A 20,692-nucleotide genomic window follows, 5' to 3' on the forward strand; every position below is an offset into this window, starting at 1 on the left:
GTAACAACCTCAAGTTCAGTACTCCTTCACTGAAAGTAACTTGACAATCTCACCTGAAACGTCGCTAACCCATAAACCTAGCGTATGCTTTAAGACCACAGTAAACAGTTCAGCTTCTATATTCACATAACCACAGAGATAAAAAATAGGTTTTGCTTTTTTACACCAAACTCCGTAAGCAAAGTCAAAAGACAACAAAATTGGAAAAACTATTTGCAACTCATTTCACAGATACGAAATCCTATACAACAGAATCCTACAAACTGATTTTTAAAAAGACTAGCAACTCAATGCAAAACTGGGCAAAAAATATGGACAGTTCAAAGACAACAAAAATAGTTCAAACATATGAAATGGAGTTCAATCTCCTCATAAAACAAATGCAAACCCAACTAGGTAAATTTACTTTAAAAAAAATCACTGAACTATACAGTTGAAAAGGGTGAGTTACAAAATATGCCTCAGTGAAGTTATTAGAAAAGAAATGCAAATTGAAACCATATTGAGATACTACTCTTTTACCTATTTTATTAGCAAAGCTTAACTGTCGTTAACATGGGAAGGCATTAGTGATTGGACGTAAACTGGCACAAGCTGTTGTGAGGAAGATCTGGCCTACCTAAATTAAAAATAAACGTATCATTTGACTCAACAATTCCACTTTTAGAAACTTACACATTTACATTCACATATGTGCAAAATAATGGGTATCACTCAATTGTAGTATTACTTAATAAGAATGGAGGGGCAGCTGACTGGCTCAGGTGGTAGAGCACAGGACTCAGGGTTGTGAGTTCAAGCCCCACAATTGGTATGGAGCCAACTTAAATTAAAAAATTTAAAGAGGTGCCTGGGTGGCTCAGTCAGCTGAGCATCTAGCTCAGGTCATGATCTCACAGTGTGGGTTTGAGCCCTGCATCCGGCTCTATGCTGACAGCTCAGAGCCCGGAGCCTGCTTCTGATTGTGTCTCCCCATCTCTCTGCCCCTTCCCAGCTCATGCATGCACATGCTCTCTCTCTCAAAATTAAACATTAGGAAAAAAAAAGTTTTACTTAAAAAATTAAAAATTAAAAACAATAGTAAGACTGGAAATAAATGTCCATCAATAAGGCATCAACTTAATAAATTACGATTCATAAATATCATGGAATACTATTCTGGATACACTATCATAAGTATGTCCAAAAAGCTGGAAAAACAGGAAGCTTTTTTATATTGATATGAGCTAAACTTCAAAACAGATTAATAAGTAGAAAGTGCAAACAGTGTGCTGCCAATATATATTTTACAGTGGAGGGGGCATTTCCATTGCCTGAAGATGCATAAAATATCTCTGAGGGACAGACAAGAGATGGTTGCCTATAAAAAGTGACTGGAAGAGTACAGAAAGTGGAGTTTTCATCTTATATTCTTACTTTATTTTTATTTTAGAGTCAGGGGAAGAAGGACAGAAAGAGAGAGAGATAGAGAGAGAGAGAAAGTCTCAAGCAAGCTCCACACTCAGCACAGAGCTGGACACAAGGCTCGATCCCATTACCCTTGGATCATGACCTGAGCCAAAATCAAGAGTTGGGACACTAAACTGACTGAGTCACTCAGACGCCTCCACTATCTCCTCTTTTCTTTTAAAATTTCCATCAATGAACTATTATGATCTATTCAAAAGATAAGTAATATTGGACTAGCAGGAAAAAGTTTAAAACTGGAGGATGAAGGGAACTTTTAACTTGTGGTTAGAAAAATTGATGTTATAATTAAAAAGAAAAATCAACCTAGGAAAATTATTCCCTCCCCAAAACTGAATAACATGTAATTTGGAAAAAAAAACCAAAAACCAAAAAACACTTGAGTCTTGGAATTGTTTTATGAAAAAGATTTTGAAAATTTAAGACCAAAATTTTATGAAACTACAATTCAATAAATGGGAAGAATCAGCTTTTTAAAAATAACTTACATTTATAATGAACGATTACTGTGTTGTTCTATTATACCTGTGACGCTGCAGGAGCTTAAGAAGCACGCCCATTCCTTCCCTCGAATCCCTGGGATGGCTACGCTATTTTCTGCTGGCAGTTATTCTGTATTTTTCACCAACTATCAGCGTCTTCCTTGACAACAACACTCTTACTACTAGCTTTTCAACAGCAACCTTTTCACTGTCCCCTCCACCTTCCATCCCAAAGCTCTCATTGTGGGAACGCTCAGCTATTCACTGATTGTCTTTACACAGGATTTACTTTCTAATTGTTTCTGAGATGCTACGGTTTTGCTTTAATATCCTAAGCTATGAGTTTACAAAACTAGTGCCAATATACTAGACATTCTTATGGATACCCAATTAGAAAGGCATATAAAAGGAAACCAACATTTGAATATATATTGTTAGTGTGATACATATATATCTATTCTATGAAACACATATATAAATATATGTATATTTTATGTCGATTTATATAAACATTTATTTGTGACAATTTTGCACACGGTACTATGAAAACAAGTTAGGAAGGCACTCATGCAGGTTAGAAACAGTAAAACATCAGAGAAAGATTCCTATCTCTTTATGTAACACAGAGTGGAATGGAAAGAAACAATTTGATTTAGAGCCCTAAACCTGGGTTTAAACCTAAGAGACCAGAGCAAGGTATTTCAACAACCTGGGCCTCAGTTTCCTCATCACTAAGATAACTGGGCCATGTCATGAAAGACCACCCTAACATTGCCCTCCACTCCCTGCTTTCAAGGCAAGTACAGTAGTCACTAATTCTCTACAGCTGACCCTTAAAGTGGCCTCAGATTTTTTTCTCAGCAGAAACATTTTAGACAGCCATTAGCAACAAGCCTAAAAGAGTAAAGTTACCAGCTCCCTTTGGAATACAATGCCTTAAGGAAGTGGTTTCCAAACCTGACTGACAAAAATCACCTGGGAGAGTTTTAAAATATGTAGGTCACGCCCAAAAATATCCTGATGGAATAGGCTTCAGGTAAAGCCTGACAATTTGATTTTTATAAACATTTTCTGAGTAACTCAATGTTTCAGTTTTCTCCAAATTTCAAAGCAATTAAAAAAAGACAAAGAGGTTTCTGGCCTTGTTACACTTTTCTAAAGCAAGTACAGGGGTGCTCAGTCGGTTGAGCATCTGGCTTCGGCTCAGGTCATGATCTCAGAGTTCGTGGGTTCGAGCCCCACGTCAGGCTCTGTTCTGGTAGCTCAGAGCCTGGAGTCTGCTTCGGATTCTGTGTGTCCCTCTCTCTCTGCCCCTCCCCTGCTCATGATATGTCTCTGTCTCTCAAAAATTAAAAAAAAAAAAGTTAAAAAAGAAATTTAAAAAAAAGCCAGTACAAATATTGCCCTTTATGAACATTTAATCTGGTTGCCCTTTAAGAAAAAAGTTGCCTCTATTTTGTTAGCTTTCAGAACAATTTCCCACAAGGTCAAATGTACATACACATGTGCTTTTAAATTTAACATTTGAGCTTTATGATGTGACTGATGACCTTGATGAAAAGATGCACATGAACATTACTGGATCTGCAACTGATTGGTTAGGTATTTTATTTTATTTTATTATTTTTTTTAAATGTTTTTTTAAATGTCTTTATTTTGAGAGACAGAGCAGAGAGCGAGCAGGGGAGTGGCAGAGAGGGAGACAGAATCTGAGCAGGCTCTAGGCTCTGAGCTGTCAGCACAGAGCTCGACACGGGGCTCAAACCCACGGACTGAGATCATACCTGAGACAAAGTCCGATGCTTAACTGACTGAGCCACCCAGGTGCCCCTGGTTAGGTATTTTAAAAAGCCACCTGTATTTCAATTTAATATTCAGAAATAACTTTCTAGTTTATACACAAACACACACATATTTAAAGGTTAAGCCTGGAACTGCTATACCACTATGTAGTTCAGAAACATAAAAATCTGTATTTGAGACCAGTCTCTTTCATTCTTCTGGCAGAGGGGAAAAAAATATAAACCACTTAACAGTGCTATTGCATTCCATTTTTCCTCTTTAGAAAATTATGAAATATTTCACTCAAAAATATAAAAAAAAATCACGTAACACTCCACACCAACCAGCTTTATCAACTCTTAACATTTTACCCTTACTTTATTTTACATTTTTTAATATGACAAATTCAGTGGAAGCCTTGTATCCACTCTGCCTCAATCCCATTTCCTTCTTTCCATCACATGAGTAACCAAAACTCAAAACTGCTGTTCATCACTGCCATGCCCTGTGTCCTCAATACATGTTGGTTGTTTTTGAATGTTTTAAGCTTTATAGTAAGTATTGTACCATATTCCTACTCTTCTCACCAAGATCTCTGAGTATTACTCACATCCAAACAAGTAACTCTAATTCAGTTATATCAGTTGCTAATACAGTATCCCACGTGTAAATATACCCCAACTAACTATTCTTTTTTGGAGACACATACATAGATTGCTCCCAATGTTTTCATATTAGAAACAATGCTACAATAAACACTCTCATAAATGTCCCTTGTTAAACAGACAAGGGTTCTGGATCTGACTCAGGTTTTCCTGTTTTTTGTTTCTTCAGTTTAGCAAATACACTTCATAGGTGGTGATATAAACTTTCACCAGAAAACGTGTAATTATTTCTGGTAGCTTTCTCTCATTTCTGACATTAGCATTGATGATCATCAGGGATTACAAAATGCTAATATTATAATTCTTTTATTCTTTATTTACTAGTTAAACTTTTCCACTAAGGAGGAACAGCTCTATATGTAGTACTGGGTCACCGATAGTTCCTTCAGGAAGTTTAGGAAAGACAAGATAAATGTCAGTTTTCAAAATGAGTCTCTAGTATCATCCAAAGATGACCAATAGAGTTTTTTTAATTTAACAATTCTGACTCACTGATATAAATTTACTTGGTATATTCCAATTACTATTATTATCCCTATTAATACTCAAATTTTCTCACTTGGGGCACAACAAAAAGCCACTTTTGGTGGCTACTAAATTCTTTCAACACGACCTCTGTAATTTTTCTTGTTTTCTGGCACAGTAAGATAGTTCAGGCTTAATCTGTGTATCTCCTCCTCCAGATTTGGGATCAGCCATCTGCTAATGGGTCCTGGCCCTTTTAGAGTAAAATGGTATTTGGAGACCACAATCTGGGTTTATGGGTGCTCAAGACAAGTATGCCTACTATCATCATTCTAGTACAGGTACAGTGTAGTAAAGAAATTAAAATTTTGGTTAAGGATGTAAAGTTAGGAAACTGACATTATTTACAGACAACAGTACTGATTATATGAAGACAATGAAGCCCACAGGGACTCATAGAACCAAATGCAATAATGCTACTAGGAAGAGAAATGAGCAAAAATCAATTATATATTTCTGTATAACTAAAACCTAACTATTCAAGTTTTATGAGTGCTATCTGCAGAAGAAGAAGAGCTCCAAGGAACCTATAAATCTCACCAAAGGTGTGTGAGACCTTATGGAGAACACTGTAAGACTTTCATGTAAGCAAGTGGAGGGCTACATATACTCTGCTGACGGAAGGAAAAACTTCTGGAGACAGGTAATTAGGTACAGCAGGTGAGGCTGGAAATGGGAAGAAACAGAGAATTTAAGCCCAGCCTGGAGAAGGTCACCAGTCTACTAGTGCCATGGGAAAATGTTCATGCAGTATTGTCAAAGCCTCTGTTTTCTTAAGAGAAATCAGAAATCCAGATTTCCATGAGAAGTTTCTTGATTTATACATTGGCAGCAAATTCAAACCAATTTAATGTACTATGCAATACAAAACACATTTTCGAAAGAATCTGACCCCCAGCCACCATTTTTTACTCCTTTATTTACGCCCACTTCTTTACTCAACTTTATTTCTAGGTTGTGTTTAATTCAGATACATGAAAGGGTACAAACCGTACAGGAAATCTATCATGGCTTTTGTTATAAAAATGTTGAAGATACATTGTTTTACATTACCAAGAGGCTCCTAGGTAAAAGACTCACTCACATAAGAAAATCTATCTTATGGGTGATTAGCTGGTACAGTTAGAAGAACATGCAACCCTTGATTTTGGGGGTGGTGAGTGTGAAACCCACACTGGGTACAGAGATCATATACATACATACGTACATAAATACATAACTAAGGAAAAATCTACTTTGGAATTTGGTGGCTTTCTTTTAAACATTTTTAATGTTTATTTATTTTTGAGGCAGGGCAGGGAGTGGAGAAGGAGATCCAGAATCTGAAGCAGGCTCCAGGCTCTGAGCTGTCAGCACAGAGCCCCAACAAGGGGCTCGAACTCACAAACTGTGAGATCGTGACCTGAGCCAAACTCAGACGCTTGACTGAGCCACCCAGGTGCCCCACAATCCAGTGACTTTTCAAAGAAATTTTTTTACTGTCCTTGAGGAAATAGAAAAACTAGTAATACTTGAGCTCTTTATGTATAAAACATAAGTGCTTAACATTTATTAATCTAACTAATCTTCATAATAATAATCCTATAAAGGAGTAGGAAAATTCTCCCCATTTTACAGGTGAGGAAATTGACACTAGAAAGGTTAAGGATCTTACTCAAAATCACCAAAAGTAGGTGTGCCTGGATGGCTCAGTCAATTAAGCATCCGACTCTTGATTTCAGCTCAGGTCATGATCTCATGGTTCGTGGGATTCTCCCTCACCCTCTCTCTGCCCCTCCCCCCCCCCTTAAAATAAATATTAAAAAATCACAGACAGTAAAGTTACAAAGCCAGAACTCACATCCAGGCAGTCTGGTTCCTGTAGTTGTGCTCTTAAATTCTGGTAATAACAACCACATAACGATTATTTTTCTTGCCTTAGCTGCCTCCCATCAACAAGTACAGTGGCTTTGGATTCTGAATTCTTCCTTCTCCCAACTCTTATTTTCTACCATCCTTTTTTGTTTCTTTTATTTTTTAAATAGATGCTGGTCATGTATGTTACTTCAAATCTTCTGTACAGCAAGTCAGGACTAAAGTAATTAAGTAAATAATTAATAAAGGTATATTTAGATTTAAACTATATCCAAAGAATGAACAGGTTTTAGAGTTATACAAAACTGAGTTCTAATTCTCTCCCCAATATCTAGTAGCTGTGTGAATTTAAACAAGTAAATCTCTGAATTTCAGTTTTCTCATCTGCAATATGAGGATATTACCCACCTCGTGGGTTTTATTTTAAAGATTAAAACACTTTTCCAATGTGGCTATTAGAAAATTTTAAATTACATATCTGGGTCATATTTTTGTTTCTATTGAACAGCATCATGCTAGATACTGCAGTAAAAAGTAAAAAGAAACAGGTGAAATTAGTTTTAATAATATTTTATTTAACCCAATATATCTAAAATATCATTTCAACATATAATCAACATAAAAATTATTAGATATTTCACATCTTTCTTTTGTACTAAGGCTTCTAAATATACTGTATATTTTAAACTTACAGCACATCTCAATATGTACACTATATATCCATCAAAAATATTTTAACTATTTAGATTTCATTAAATTTACAACTGATAGTGACACACCCAAGTTGTCTAAAACATTTAAGCTTTCCAGTAACTGCATCAAATATCCCCCAAAATTTCCTTTCCTTTTATATTCACCTCAGTTGAATGAGCCACATTTCAATTTGAAATGTTAAGACCAGTGTCTATCCAGCTACTAGCTATCATAATGAACAATACAAGTATAACAAATAAAATGCAATAAACAGTAACTGTTTTTACACAGTTAACTGAAAATAATACTGTGATTCATAAATGCAGGTGAGAGAACCTAGATATCAATCTTTTTATGGATATGTTATTTAAAAAAATGCTGATGGGCAGGATACCAAATTACTGATTTGATAGGGCCATGATTTATTCAAACAGAGGAAATAGATTAAGGGACTTAAAATTATGATTCCTATTCCCACTCAGAAAAATGTTTTTTTTGGGGGGAGGACAATTTTAGTACCATTTCCTTAAGTATTAACACTTTCCACCTAAGAATCAAATGTTTTATCAATTAGATTCCAGAATGCCCCCAAAAAATGCCATCTAGTAAAACTGGAAAGCATATTTTATTTAAACACAGTGTAGGAATGACTCTTAGAAATATAGAGAATGCTCTTTCACAAATGAAATATCATCCGTCTTAAATCTATCCTATTATTTTAAATTCAATAGCTGGTTTTAAAGGAACTCCTTTAAATCCATGATGTTAACGGTGGTTATCTCTGAGTGGAGGGATGAAGAAACACCCCACACCCCCTCGAAAACATCCTTGACTATCTTTTATAGCCCGTCATATCAGATTTCTATAAATCAAACCTAAATGGGTCTACTGAAAATCAATCACCAAAAATATATGAACATCTATTTACTTTATACAAAGATATGCATTAAATGTATAACCACCTGGATCACTCTTTGATGTGGTAAAAGCACGTAACATGTTTATTCAGAGGAAACAGCTGTTGTTTTTGTCTACCTAGTACCTGGTCCTTTCCTCTGATACTAAACCTCAATACCCCTTTGGGAAATTAATGGTCTCCCACTCTCAATCATGTATTTCTAGAGAGGGTGATCTCACTCCCAGCCCCAAGATAAGCATAAAACTAACCCAAGTCAGTCTGGTAAGATTCAATCCCATACTGTTTTATTTTAACTCAGAAGTGGGAATCTTTCAATGGAGTTACTGAGCTGAATAAAAGATAAATGTGGCCATCTTTCTGGATAAATTAAATATATCAAAACATTAACAAAAGCTATCTTTGAATAATGGAAACATGGGTGCTATTTTTCTCCTTCTACCTAATGTTGTGCATTCTTTCAAATTTGCAATGTTTTCCTTAAGAACACTATTTAGTATATAATACAATTCTTAAATTATATAAGATAAAATTAAATAGCATTAATAAGAATTTTAAAACCCACTATGTGACTCCATTCTCCCATATGTATAAACATAGACAGAAGAAAGCCATTCTTGCTCAAATACTAAATATCATGCTCAAAACCTAGACTGGCTCTATCTAATTATATGTATTTGTGTGTAGCAGAAAATCAGGAGGCACAGTTGTTTTAGCAATCCAGACATAATCAGGGCAAAATCAATAAATGCCATTATTGTGGCAACTTAATTTCTTTTACTTAAAAACATTTATTGAGTGTTCCTCCTTATATCATTGTGCACACAGAATTAAGGAAACATTTAGCAAACATTTCTTAAATATTCAATATAGTCCAGCCCCTCTGATAGACAAATCACAATCTACTAGTTAATCCTGGTCAATCTTTAAATAAGCTAGCTTCCACCATCAAAACACAGTCTAATCCATATAATGAGAGATTCTCGATGGAAAGCAAAATTAACAGCAGTATCTTGTGTTTCCGGGTCTGCAACTTTCTCAATTCTACCCTCAGTTCCATAATGATCAGATTACAAGACTACCAAAAGCATCCTGTCTTCACTGACAGGAAAACAAGGACATTCCCTGAGCTGTCATTCAAACAAGAGTTGCCTAGCTCGATGTGCTCTCAGCCCAGCCTACCTGTCCAAAGTGAGCAGGGTAGCCCAGCATGTGCATATATAGTAATTTTGCCACATTCCGACACCGGTAAGTATTGTCTTCTTCTCTAAAAGATGACCGGATTGCAGCACATTCTTTCTGGATCATTTCTCGTTCTTCAGCTTGGGTTCGGGCTGTCCGGATGGTCCGGATCAGCTCCCGCAATCTGATGGGGGCTGGCATCCTCTGTTTATAGAAAGACAAAATGTTCACATTTTTTACTACCAAAACCATTCACACAACTTCCAAATAAATTTCCAATTTTTAGGAATTCAAGATTTGCTCAGTCTAATGATGTAAAGCTTCAGGAAAGCTAATACATACAAATCCCTCAACTCAGTAAATTTCTGGAAAGAATATAAACAAAAATGTTAAGTATTAAATTAAGTAAGACACAGAATATATCAATATGTAAAATCCATCATTAATATCAAAATGTTAAGAATTCAACCCAAATACTTACTCAAGAAAAAGAGAAGACATTTTCTATGCCTAACCTTAGAGAAGACAGGTATTTTCTGTTCAACTGTTAACTCAATAAATTATCAAATGAATACTGAATATGATCACACTCAAAGCTCAAATCAACAAAACGAGAGGTCAGGAGAGAAGAGCAATTATCAGATTTAAACACTTTTCCAAAAAACAGTAATCATCTTAGTACACTGGGTGCTCTTTGAGAATTGTTATGAGGAACAAAATAATAAACCAACCTCAAAGGGTAAGACTAAGAGTCATATTCTCATGAACATTTTTAAAATAATAGTAATAATAATAGACTTATAGTAGTCAAAATTAAGAAAAATAAAAGAACAAAGTTGGAGAATCTGCACCACCTAATTTCAAGAAATACTCTAAAGCTACAGTAAACAGGACAATATGGAACTGAATTTAAGGGCAGACTCAGAGAATAATGATCCAAAATAGAAAGTTTAGGAATAAACACAGATAAGTTCAACCAATTTTCAACAGAGAGGCCAAAGTTATTCAATAGGAGAAAGGGTATTGCTTCAACAAATGGTGCTGCTACAACTAGACATCTATACTGAGAATTAACCTTGGATTCTAACCTCACATAATATAAAAACTTAATTCAAAATGGGCCATAGACCTAAACCAAAGGTTTAGCCAAGCCTAAGCCAAAACTAAAAATCTTCCCTAAGAAAAAATACGAGGAAATCTTTGGGAACCTTTGTCTGTCTGTCTGTCTGTCTGTCTCTGTCCTTCCCTTGCTTGTGTTCTCTCTCCCTCATAAAAATAAACATTAAAAAAAAACCCAACCTACAACAAGATACCACCCTACAGTATTAGAATGGCTAAAATTAAAAAGACTGGCCATACTAAGTGCTGGCAAGGATGTAAAACAAATGAACTCTCACAAGCCACTCATGGGAATAGAAAATGGTTCAACTACTTTGGAAAACAGTTTGGCAGTTTTTTATAAAATTAAATAGATACTTAGCATAGGATTCAGCAAATCTGCTCAGTATTTACCCAAAAGAAATGAAAATATATGTTCTTACCAAGATCTGTACACAAATCTTTGTAGAATCTCCATTTATAATTACTAAAAACTGGATGTTTTTAGTCAATAGGTGAATAATAATAGTATACCCATATAAACGAATACTTCTCAGAATGAAATAGAACCAACATAACATGGAAGAATCTCAAAAACATCATGCTGAGCAAAAGATGCAAAAATAATCATACTGTATGATTTTACTTCTACAACTCCAGGAAAAGATGAAGCTAATCTATAGTGATATTAAAGAGATCAATATGACTACCTAGGGTGGAGGGTAGGGATGGTAATCAACCGGAATGCAAGGAAGCCCTTCTGGTGTGATAGAAACGTTTACTATGGTTATCTCTCTCTCTCAAATTCGCTGAAATGCACAATAAGAGCATTATAGGGGTGTTTGGGTGGCTCAGTCGGTTAAGAATTTGACTCTTGATTTTGGCTCAGGTCATGACCTCACATTTCATGAGATCAAGACCCTCTGTCCGCACAGAGCCCACTTGGGATTCTCTCTCTCCCTCTCTCTATGCTCCTCCCCCAGGTTCATGCACGTTCTGTCTCTCTCTCAAAAAACAAAAAGATAAACATTAAAAAGAAAATAAGTGCATTTTTTTGTATCTTATACCTTAATAATATTAAGAAAAATGATAAAAGTAGATACCATTAGCATCATTTTCAGTACATACAAGCTGTAGAATCCTTAAAACATTAATTCTCAATGTTGTTCTAATCATACAAACCAGGAGGATATCCTACTCCCACGGGTTCACTATGGCATCACTCCTCAAGGCAGGGATAGTACATTAGGAATTTAGAAAAGTTCTCTAGGTTACGTTCCTCCCTATTATCCCTCCTAAGATCATGTGGACTAAACTATATAAAACTATTTGTATGTTATTGTTATTTTTTAATAGAAATACTAGTGTTTGAACATTCTTACATTCACTGTCTTCATTATTTCATTTGTTCCAGACCATCTTGGGGCCCAACATAAGGTTTGTATTCACCGCCCTGAGATCAAAACCTAAGCTGAGATCAGGAGTGGGACACCTAACTAAGTCACCTAGGCACTCCTGTTCCAGACTATTTTGAAGGGCAGAAATCATTATGCTTGCTTTGCCTATGAGGAAACTTGGTTTCAGAGCAATCATGCAACTTGCTTAAGATCACAAAGGTGGTAAGTGCCAGAGCCAGCACACAAACCAGGTCTCAAAACTCCAAGGCTAGAGTTCTTCTTAGTACTGCAAAAATGAACACTATCTTTACAGACAAAATTTTATGATTGCTAGGATTTGTTTCAAACCCTATTAAGGAAGGAAAAAAGGAAACAAATAGGCCAAATGTTGATCACTCTGAAGGGATATAAGCATATAAAGCTATACTGTATTATTCTCTATTTTTATGTATATTAGAAAATTTTCATAATCAAAAGCTTTTTAAAAATAAAAAACTTCAATAAACAAAGCATTTAAATCCTTAAAATTTTTCATAAATAGTTTTTTAAAATCTTAATAGCTAAACTAGAGATCTACATTACTTCTTTCACAATGACTACAAATACAAATGGCTTTAGGATAAAAAAAATTTAAGAGTAAGGGGCGCCTGGGTGACTCGGTTGGTTGAATGTCCAACTGTGGCTCAGGTCATGCTCTCACCATTCTTGAGTTTGAGCCCCACTTGGGCTATGTGCTGATAGCCTGCTTCATATTCCGTTTCTCCCCCTCTCTCTGCCACTCCCCCTCCCTCTCCCTCTCTCTCAAAAAAAAAAAAAAAAGAAAGAAAAGAAGAGAGAAAAACATTAGAAAAAAATTTAAGATGTAATATAATGCAAAACCAACATGCTGTATGTAATGTCAACAAAATGGAATATCACTATTAAAAGGCACAAAGCTATTATGGCTCTCAGGGATCAAGAACTAAATATAATACCAGTTTTTGACTGTCCAAAGCCCAGTAATTGTACTTTCAAAAAGAATTTTCTATAGGGCACCCAGCTGGCTCAGTTAAAGAAGCATGGAACTCTTGATCTCAGAGTCCTGAGTTCAAGTCCCATTTGGGTGTAGAGGATACTTCAATAAAAAAAAATTTTTTGAAGAATATTATTTGGGAAATAAAACGATGGGAACTAAAATCAGTCAAAATCAATTGGTAAGATTCTGCTGGAAAATAACTTTTCTCCACAAAGGTCTCCATGACTCTATAAAACAAAGACTATTTGAAAAAGTCTAAATCCAGTCTCAAGACATGTAGTCCAACATGGGGGGGGGGGGGAAATCATAAGAGTTTAAGCCAGCTGACAGAAAAACAAGTTACCTGGAGCAGTTTCTCAGTTATCAGTCACAGAATCACAGAAATACAGTTTGTGCCACTAGCTTTTTATGGAGGAAATTGAGGACCCAGGATGTTAACTACCTTGTACAAAGTCAAAGAATTAATTATTAGCCTGACTCCTGTCTTGTGATTCTCCCCAATCAGTACTTTCTCCAGCACCAGGCTATTTCTAACTTAGAAAAAAGCAGTATTTTCCCCCCTTGGCTATGACAACTTACTTCTACTTATTTTTTTTTTAATCACAAGAAAAAATTTTAGTAGGCATGAATGAAAAACAAAATGTACATAGTAAAGGACCTAGTATATTTCAGAATACATTCTAAGTCAGAAACTAAACAAAAAGTTCTAGTTCCAGGGAAGATGGAATAAATATACTCCTTGGAGATTCCTGTCTCTCTCTCTCTGACCATAACTAAAAAGCCTGGATAAAATGCATGCCACAGCTACCCAAGGATGCTAAAAAGGCAATGACAGTAAGCAGATTCAAGAAAGAGGAGAATATGAAGTTCCATCAAAATGGCAAGAGGATATCATTTTTCCTTCAGTGATGCCCAGCTGGACCCAATGACAGCCCTAAACCCAAAAGTGCTCAGTGAGTACAGACAAGGAGCTCTAAGAAAAACCCTCTCTCTCTGGTCCAGGAAGCAAGAAAAGAAGGACAATGGGAGAAATTCTCTCCTTTGGCTTTATATTTTTTCTTCCCTCCACCACTACCTCTAGACAACACTGCAGTGGCAGTGGCTGTGCACAACAGCAATGGCAGGGACAATGGGCAGCCATCTAAAAACTAGGTAAGAGGAATGGGGCACCTGGGTGGCTCAGTCGGTTAAGCATCCAGCTTTGGCTCAGGTCATAATCTCACGGTTCATAGGTTCAAGCCCCGCGTCGGGCTCTGTGCTGACAGCTAGCTCAGAGCCTGCTTCAGATTCTGTGTCTCCCTCTCTCTCTGACCCTACCTTGCTCGTACTCTCTCTCTCTCTCTCTCTCTCTCTCTCTCTCTCAGAAAGAAAGAAAGGAAGGAAGGAAGGAAGGAAGGAAGGAAGGAAGGAAGGAAGGAAAAAAGAAAACATTTAAAAAAAATTAAAACTAGGAAAAGGGAATTCTCTCTGAGCAGAAGAGCTGTGATCCTAAGAGCATGGAGTAAGTCACTCTCTGTTCTCCCACCACATGAAAGAGTGAATTCACCAAGAAAATACAACAATCCTATTTGCAAATGTATGTAACAATATAGTTTTAAAAAATACATCGGGCAAAACTGACAGTTATCAAAGGAAAAATAAGCAAACCCCCCAACTGTAGAGACTTAAACAGGCCACCTAAGTAAATGATAAAACTACAGAGTGTCAGCACAGATATAAAAGACCTAAACGCCATTTTCAATTGACTGGATCTAACCAACATTTATGGAACACCTCCGCCAACAACAGAATACACAGTCTTCTTAACTGCATACGGAACATTCACAAAATAGTCCATGTCCTGTTCAGTTTTTTTTTAAAGTTAATAAATTAAATGAATGGAAATCATATAAAATAAAGTACAGTCTCTAACCTATAACAGAATTAAAACTAGGAATCAGTAACAGCAAGCTAATTGGATAACTCTTGATGGACTTGGAAATTAAACAATACATTCCCAAAAAATTCATGGGTGAAGAGGAACTATCATAGGAAATTAGTAAATATATGGACCTGAACAAAAACATAAACTCACTTATTAAGATCTGTGGTACAACTAAAGTAGTGCTTAATGGGAAATGTACACATTAAATGTTTGTATAAGAACAGAAAAACATCTCAATCTAAGCTCCTATTTAAGAAACTAGAAAAAGAGAAAAGTAAATCCAAGAGAAGTAGAAAAAAGCAAATAAATAGAAATCAATTAAATTTAAAAAAAACAAAATAGGTCAAGCAATGAAATAAAAAACCAGTTCAATGAAAAGACCAACAAAATTGATAAACCTCTGGTTAGATGATAAAAGAAAACACACAAATTGCTAATATCAGTAATGAAAGGAATATTACCACAAAAACACTAAAAAGGATAATTTGGTGATACTATGAACAATTCAACGAATATCCCAACTGGACATCCATGTGCATAAAAACCTCGACCTAAACCTTACACCTTATACAAACATTAACTCAAAATAAAGCATAGATCTAGATGTAAAACACACAACTATCAAACCATTAGAAGATGATGGAGAAAACCTTCACAATGTGGGGATAGGCAAAGACTTCTTGGACATTATATCAAAGGCACATCCATAAGAGAAAAATGATAAACCTGGATTTCATAAAAACTATAAACTTTTGCACTATGAAAAACATTGTTAAGAAAATGTAAAACACAAGTTACAGTGTGAGGCATTTCTAAATTGCATATCCGATAAGGACTTGTGACCAGACTATAAAAAGGAACTCTGAAAACACAGCAGCTAAACCCAGTTTTTAAAATTGGACATTAAGTTTGAGAATCTTAAATTCAGAAAACATCACAAAGTCTTTAATCAAAAAATGATGGGGCACCTGGGTGGCTCAGTAGGTTAAGTATCTAACTTCAGCACAGGCCATGACCTCAAGGTCCATGAATTCAAACCCCACATTGGGCTTTGTGCTGACAGCTAGCTCAGAGTCTGGAGCCAGCTTCAGATTCTGTGTCTCCCTCTCTCTCTGACCTTCCTCTGCTCATGCTGTCTCTCTCAAAAATAAATAAAAAACAGGAAAAAAATTTTATTAAAAAAAACATTAAAAAGGAAAAAAAAAGTTTAACAGTTCAGGGCCAATTACACTACAGAGTAAACAGTATCATTAATGATATCAACATAAGCCTCATTTATATCCATTTCAATGGGGGAAAGAAGAATAAAAACTATGGAATTAGAAGTTAGCGTCATGCCTGTCTTTTTTGTCCTCCTTATTCAATTCAATTAGTCACACTATTCCATAGATGACCTAAGTAACAGGGAAACATGTTATACCAAAAAGTGCCAACCACTCATTCAAAAAATATTTGCTGAGCCTTCTCTATGTCAGGCATTGCAAAAGGTGCTATCGACTGCCAAGGTTGTAATCTCTACCCTCAAGAACTCAAGTCTAGTGAGAAAAACTGATTTCTATAATTCCAGCCATATAAAATAACAGCAAAACTACTGACCAATGACAGAACAGAAAATTGTATTTATGGTAAGCTAAACTGTATCCTGGCCAAACTAATTCAATATACTTAGACATTTTTTCTTTTCCAAAATTAAGTGCTTTCTCAATCAGCTCAACAACTCCAAAATCCCATGTAGAAAGAGATCTGTGGCACAGTACCAATCCACAATTTCTTTTCCAAAGCCATTAAAAGCAAAACTTAGAATTTTCTGAATTTTAGAGACGTAATACAGTGCATCTATTTTATGTCATAACTTGCCACCATGCCTGGAGCAACAGTTCCATTATCAAACAATATTTCTGAAATAACACATGAATAGTCACACCAAATGAGAAAAATAAAATACTTTAGCCTCATCTCTGGTTGAATCAGATTTTAACACCAAAAAAATGGTGAAGAACTCTTGGGTCATTTTTGTTTGTTTTTAATTTCAGAAACTGAGATAAAGGATTGCACAGGCTTACCCTTATCCAATGACCCTAATCACTGTTTAAAATGAGGACCCTGGGGGCGCCTGGATGGCTCAGTTGGTTAAACGGTGACTTGGGCTCAGGTCTTGATCTCACGGTTAGTGGGTTTGAGCCCTGCCTCGGTCTCTGTGCTGACAGCTCAGAGCTTAGAACCTGCTTCATATTCTGTGTCTCCCTCGCTCTCTGAGAACCCCCCCCACCAACTCATGTTCTGTTTCTGTCTCAATAATAAATAAAACATAAAAAAAGATTTTAAAAAATAATAATAAATAAATAAATAGAGGACCCTCGAGTAAAATTACCTGAATTTGAATCTCAGCTCTACCATTTATCAGCTTAAGCTGATATTTTATCATTTATCATTTATCTATCAGTCCTTAATTTATCCTTTATCAGTCCTTAAGCAAATGACTTAACATCCCAGAGCTTCAATTGCCTCACCTGTAAAACAGGAAGAGTACCTACTTCAAAGAATTGCTACAAGAATTAAAAGAGTGCCACACACATGGTATGCAGTAAATAAATGTTGGCCATAATGGTTGCCTGTATAAAGTATCTGTGAATAAATTCATTTTGAGCAAACATTAGTTGCAGAAAAATGCAGTACTAATATTTATACAGGTTTAAAATATGTGGAAGAACCTATTCTTTGACAATATAAAATCACAGTAAAATAATAAGAACATGCATAATGTAAACATGTGAAAAATGCATAAAGATCAGGTGGCACATCTGGGAGGGAGGGAAATATGAGGGGGAACAGATGAACACAGAGGAGGCTTCAGCTATACTGGTGATGCTTTATTTCTGAGAGTAGGTAGTAGGTAATTGAATATTTATTATTATTATTCATGTATCTTATGTCTGAAATGTTTCATATTAAAATTCAATTCAAATATATCTAATCTATGTAGTGAATGCTGTAGAATACATAACCTACTTGCTCTTATTACAATGTTGAGGATTTCCTTATTTTTTTAAGAGTTTTTACTTGCCTTTCAAAATTCTCAAAAACCACAAGATTCCTTAAAATACAGGAACTTAAACATCTATTATTACTAACAATAACAAACTATCCTTTTTTAAAAAATAAAGTATAAATATGATTATAGTGATGATTCAGCTAAACATAGCTGAGAATCTGAAACACATTTTTATAACCTCATGGAACAATATAGAGAACAACACATCAATACATTAAAACACCGAATTTACTCTATTTGCAGGTTCTAATTTACAAATTAGAAAACTGAAAGGGAAACAGAGGAGGGTGGAGACCAGGAGACAGAAGCTGTTTTAGGGAAGAACAGTCAACAAAATGTCATCTTACAGTAAGGGAAGAAACAAGAGCAGCAGAGAAGCAAAAAAAAAAAAAACCTATTTAAAGCAGAAACAAGTATCCAAACAGCATAAAGCAAGATTAATAATTTCTATAGATTCGTTCTACAACAATTAAGTTAACAATACTGTACTGTGCAACTGAAAATTTCTCAAGAGAGATCTGCTTATATTCTTACCACAATTTTTTAAAATTCGTGCTTTTTATTTTAAGGGTTTTTTTTAAAGCTCATTTATTTGTTTTGAGAGAGCCAGTGACAGCAAGTAGGGAGGGGCAGGAAGGGAGAATCTCAAGCAGGTTCCAGCACTGTCAGTGCAGAGCCAAACATAGGGCTCAAACTCATGAACCTTGAAATCAAGACCTAGGCCGAAATAAGACACTTAACCAACTGAGCCACCCAGGCACCCCTAAATCATAGATTCTTATCCTGTAAAAGTTTTTAAGTGATTAATCAAAAAGAAACAAATCAAATCACTGGTAAATCTCTGCCTCAGTTCCACAGTAATTACCTTAATTTATTATCTTTTTACAAACCCAAAATTAAAATACTTAACACAGCTTTTTTTTAATGTATTTTTATTTTTGAGAGCGAGAGAAAGGTGCAGAGTGCGAGTAAGGAGGGGCAGAAAGAGAGGGAGACCAGAATCCAAACCAGGCTCCAGGCTCGGAGCTGTCAGCACAGAGCCTGCGCGGGGCTTAAACTCACAAACCACGAGATCATGACCCGAGCGGAAGTCAGACGCTTAATTGGCTGAGCCAGTCAGGCGCCCCTAAAATACTCATCTAAAATACACACACACACGGAGCATAGTAATCTGAGCCTATTTAGTATACCAGGAAAAAGCATTCAACTCTCCCTTTAAAGTATTAAATTACAAACAGTACCATAATTAGTTTTTACAAGAAATGGTTCAATAACCTAACATTTAACATTTAATGCAGAGGTGGAAAACCTGAATATAAAATTGTATCCTAACATCAAATTATATACATTAAATATGTGTATTAGTACACTTATATACATTAGATATAATTCATAATATTGTCAATCTGTAATACATTTATAATCCCATTATAGACATTGAACATTGTATACCTCAATTAAGTTTTTTTTCTTCGAGTGGTTGTAGGAAATATAATTTTTTAAAGTTTATTTTTGAGAGAGAGCATGAACAGAGGAGGGGCAAAGAGAAAGAGAGAGAGAGAGAGAGAGACAGACAGACAGACAGACAGACAGACAGACCCAAGCAGGCTCCGCACTTGACATTGCAGAGCCCAACTCAGGACTCAAACCCACCAAACCAAGAGATCATGACCTGAGCAAAAACCAACTGTCAGATGCTCAACTGACTGAGCCACCCAGGCGCCCCATAAAGTTGGGTTTTAAGACTGAGAGGACAACTGCATGAATAAAATAATAAAATTGCATCTGTGGAATAACCAATTTCTAAAAATTATATAGTTTAGATACGGTCTGCTGTTACTAATTTAACTACCTGACCCATCAAAGACTAAGAAAGATATGTTAAAGTCTACCACTATAATTGTGTTTGTCCATTTCTCCTTTTCTACTACTTACATTTAGTATTTCAATGGTTTTATTCAATGCTTAAGTGTCCATATGTTTTATATTTACATGGCTTGTAAATTTTATAAAAATAAGATGTCCTTTTTGTTCTAAAATACTTAATAGGAGGGGCACCTGGATGGCTCAGTTGGTTAAGTGTCCAACTTCGGCTCAGGTCATGATCTCATGATCCGTAGCTTCGAGCCCCACATCAGGCTCTGTACTGAATGCCTGCTTCAGATTCTGTGTCTCCTTCTCTCTCTGCCCCTCCCTCGTGCATGTTTGGTCTCTCAAAAGTAAATAAATCTAAAAAAAAATTTTTTAATACTTACTAGGAAAAGGATGGAAAAGGGACACAGAAAAATTAAAATTCTGACTTAAGATAAACAGATTGTAGATAAATGTATTTCATTATTAGGTTTTTTTGATAAATAATGTTGAAAAATAACAAAAAAGAACTGTGAAATTCATTTTTGAAAAGTTTTTATCCAAAAAGTATAAATGAGGTTTTGGAACTTAAACTAATTACACCCAAAGAGTAGCCAAAATTATGAATCCTTACTACAGGAAAGAAACAAAAAATAAATAAATCACTGCATATGTTCCAATTCTCCTAAAATTTATCCCAAAATGGAGAAAATCATTATTTTTCCAAAATCTCCACAAAATTTTTTTTTCAAAATGTGGCTTATTTTATTTTTTTAATATAACACAGTT

The 20,692-nt window shown here is 35.4% G+C and overlaps 1 protein-coding gene across 2 annotated transcripts in view; it reads right to left on the reverse strand.

Moving 5' to 3' along the window:
• Positions 1-20,692, reverse strand: part of AP1G1 (adaptor related protein complex 1 subunit gamma 1) — an 82,637-nt gene that overhangs the window by 50,337 nt on the left and 11,608 nt on the right. For both annotated transcript variants that reach the window (XM_029926166.1, XM_029926165.1), the window contains exon 2: positions 9,567-9,770. In XM_029926166.1, coding sequence (XP_029782026.1) covers positions 9,567-9,767 — 201 coding nt within the window. In that variant the 5' untranslated portion in view covers positions 9,768-9,770. The remainder of the gene's footprint in view (positions 1-9,566; positions 9,771-20,692) is intronic.

The sequence above is a fragment of the Suricata suricatta genome, chromosome 16 (assembly GCF_006229205.1).
Source record: "Suricata suricatta isolate VVHF042 chromosome 16, meerkat_22Aug2017_6uvM2_HiC, whole genome shotgun sequence".
In the NCBI taxonomy this organism is placed as follows: Eukaryota; Metazoa; Chordata; class Mammalia; order Carnivora; family Herpestidae; genus Suricata; species Suricata suricatta.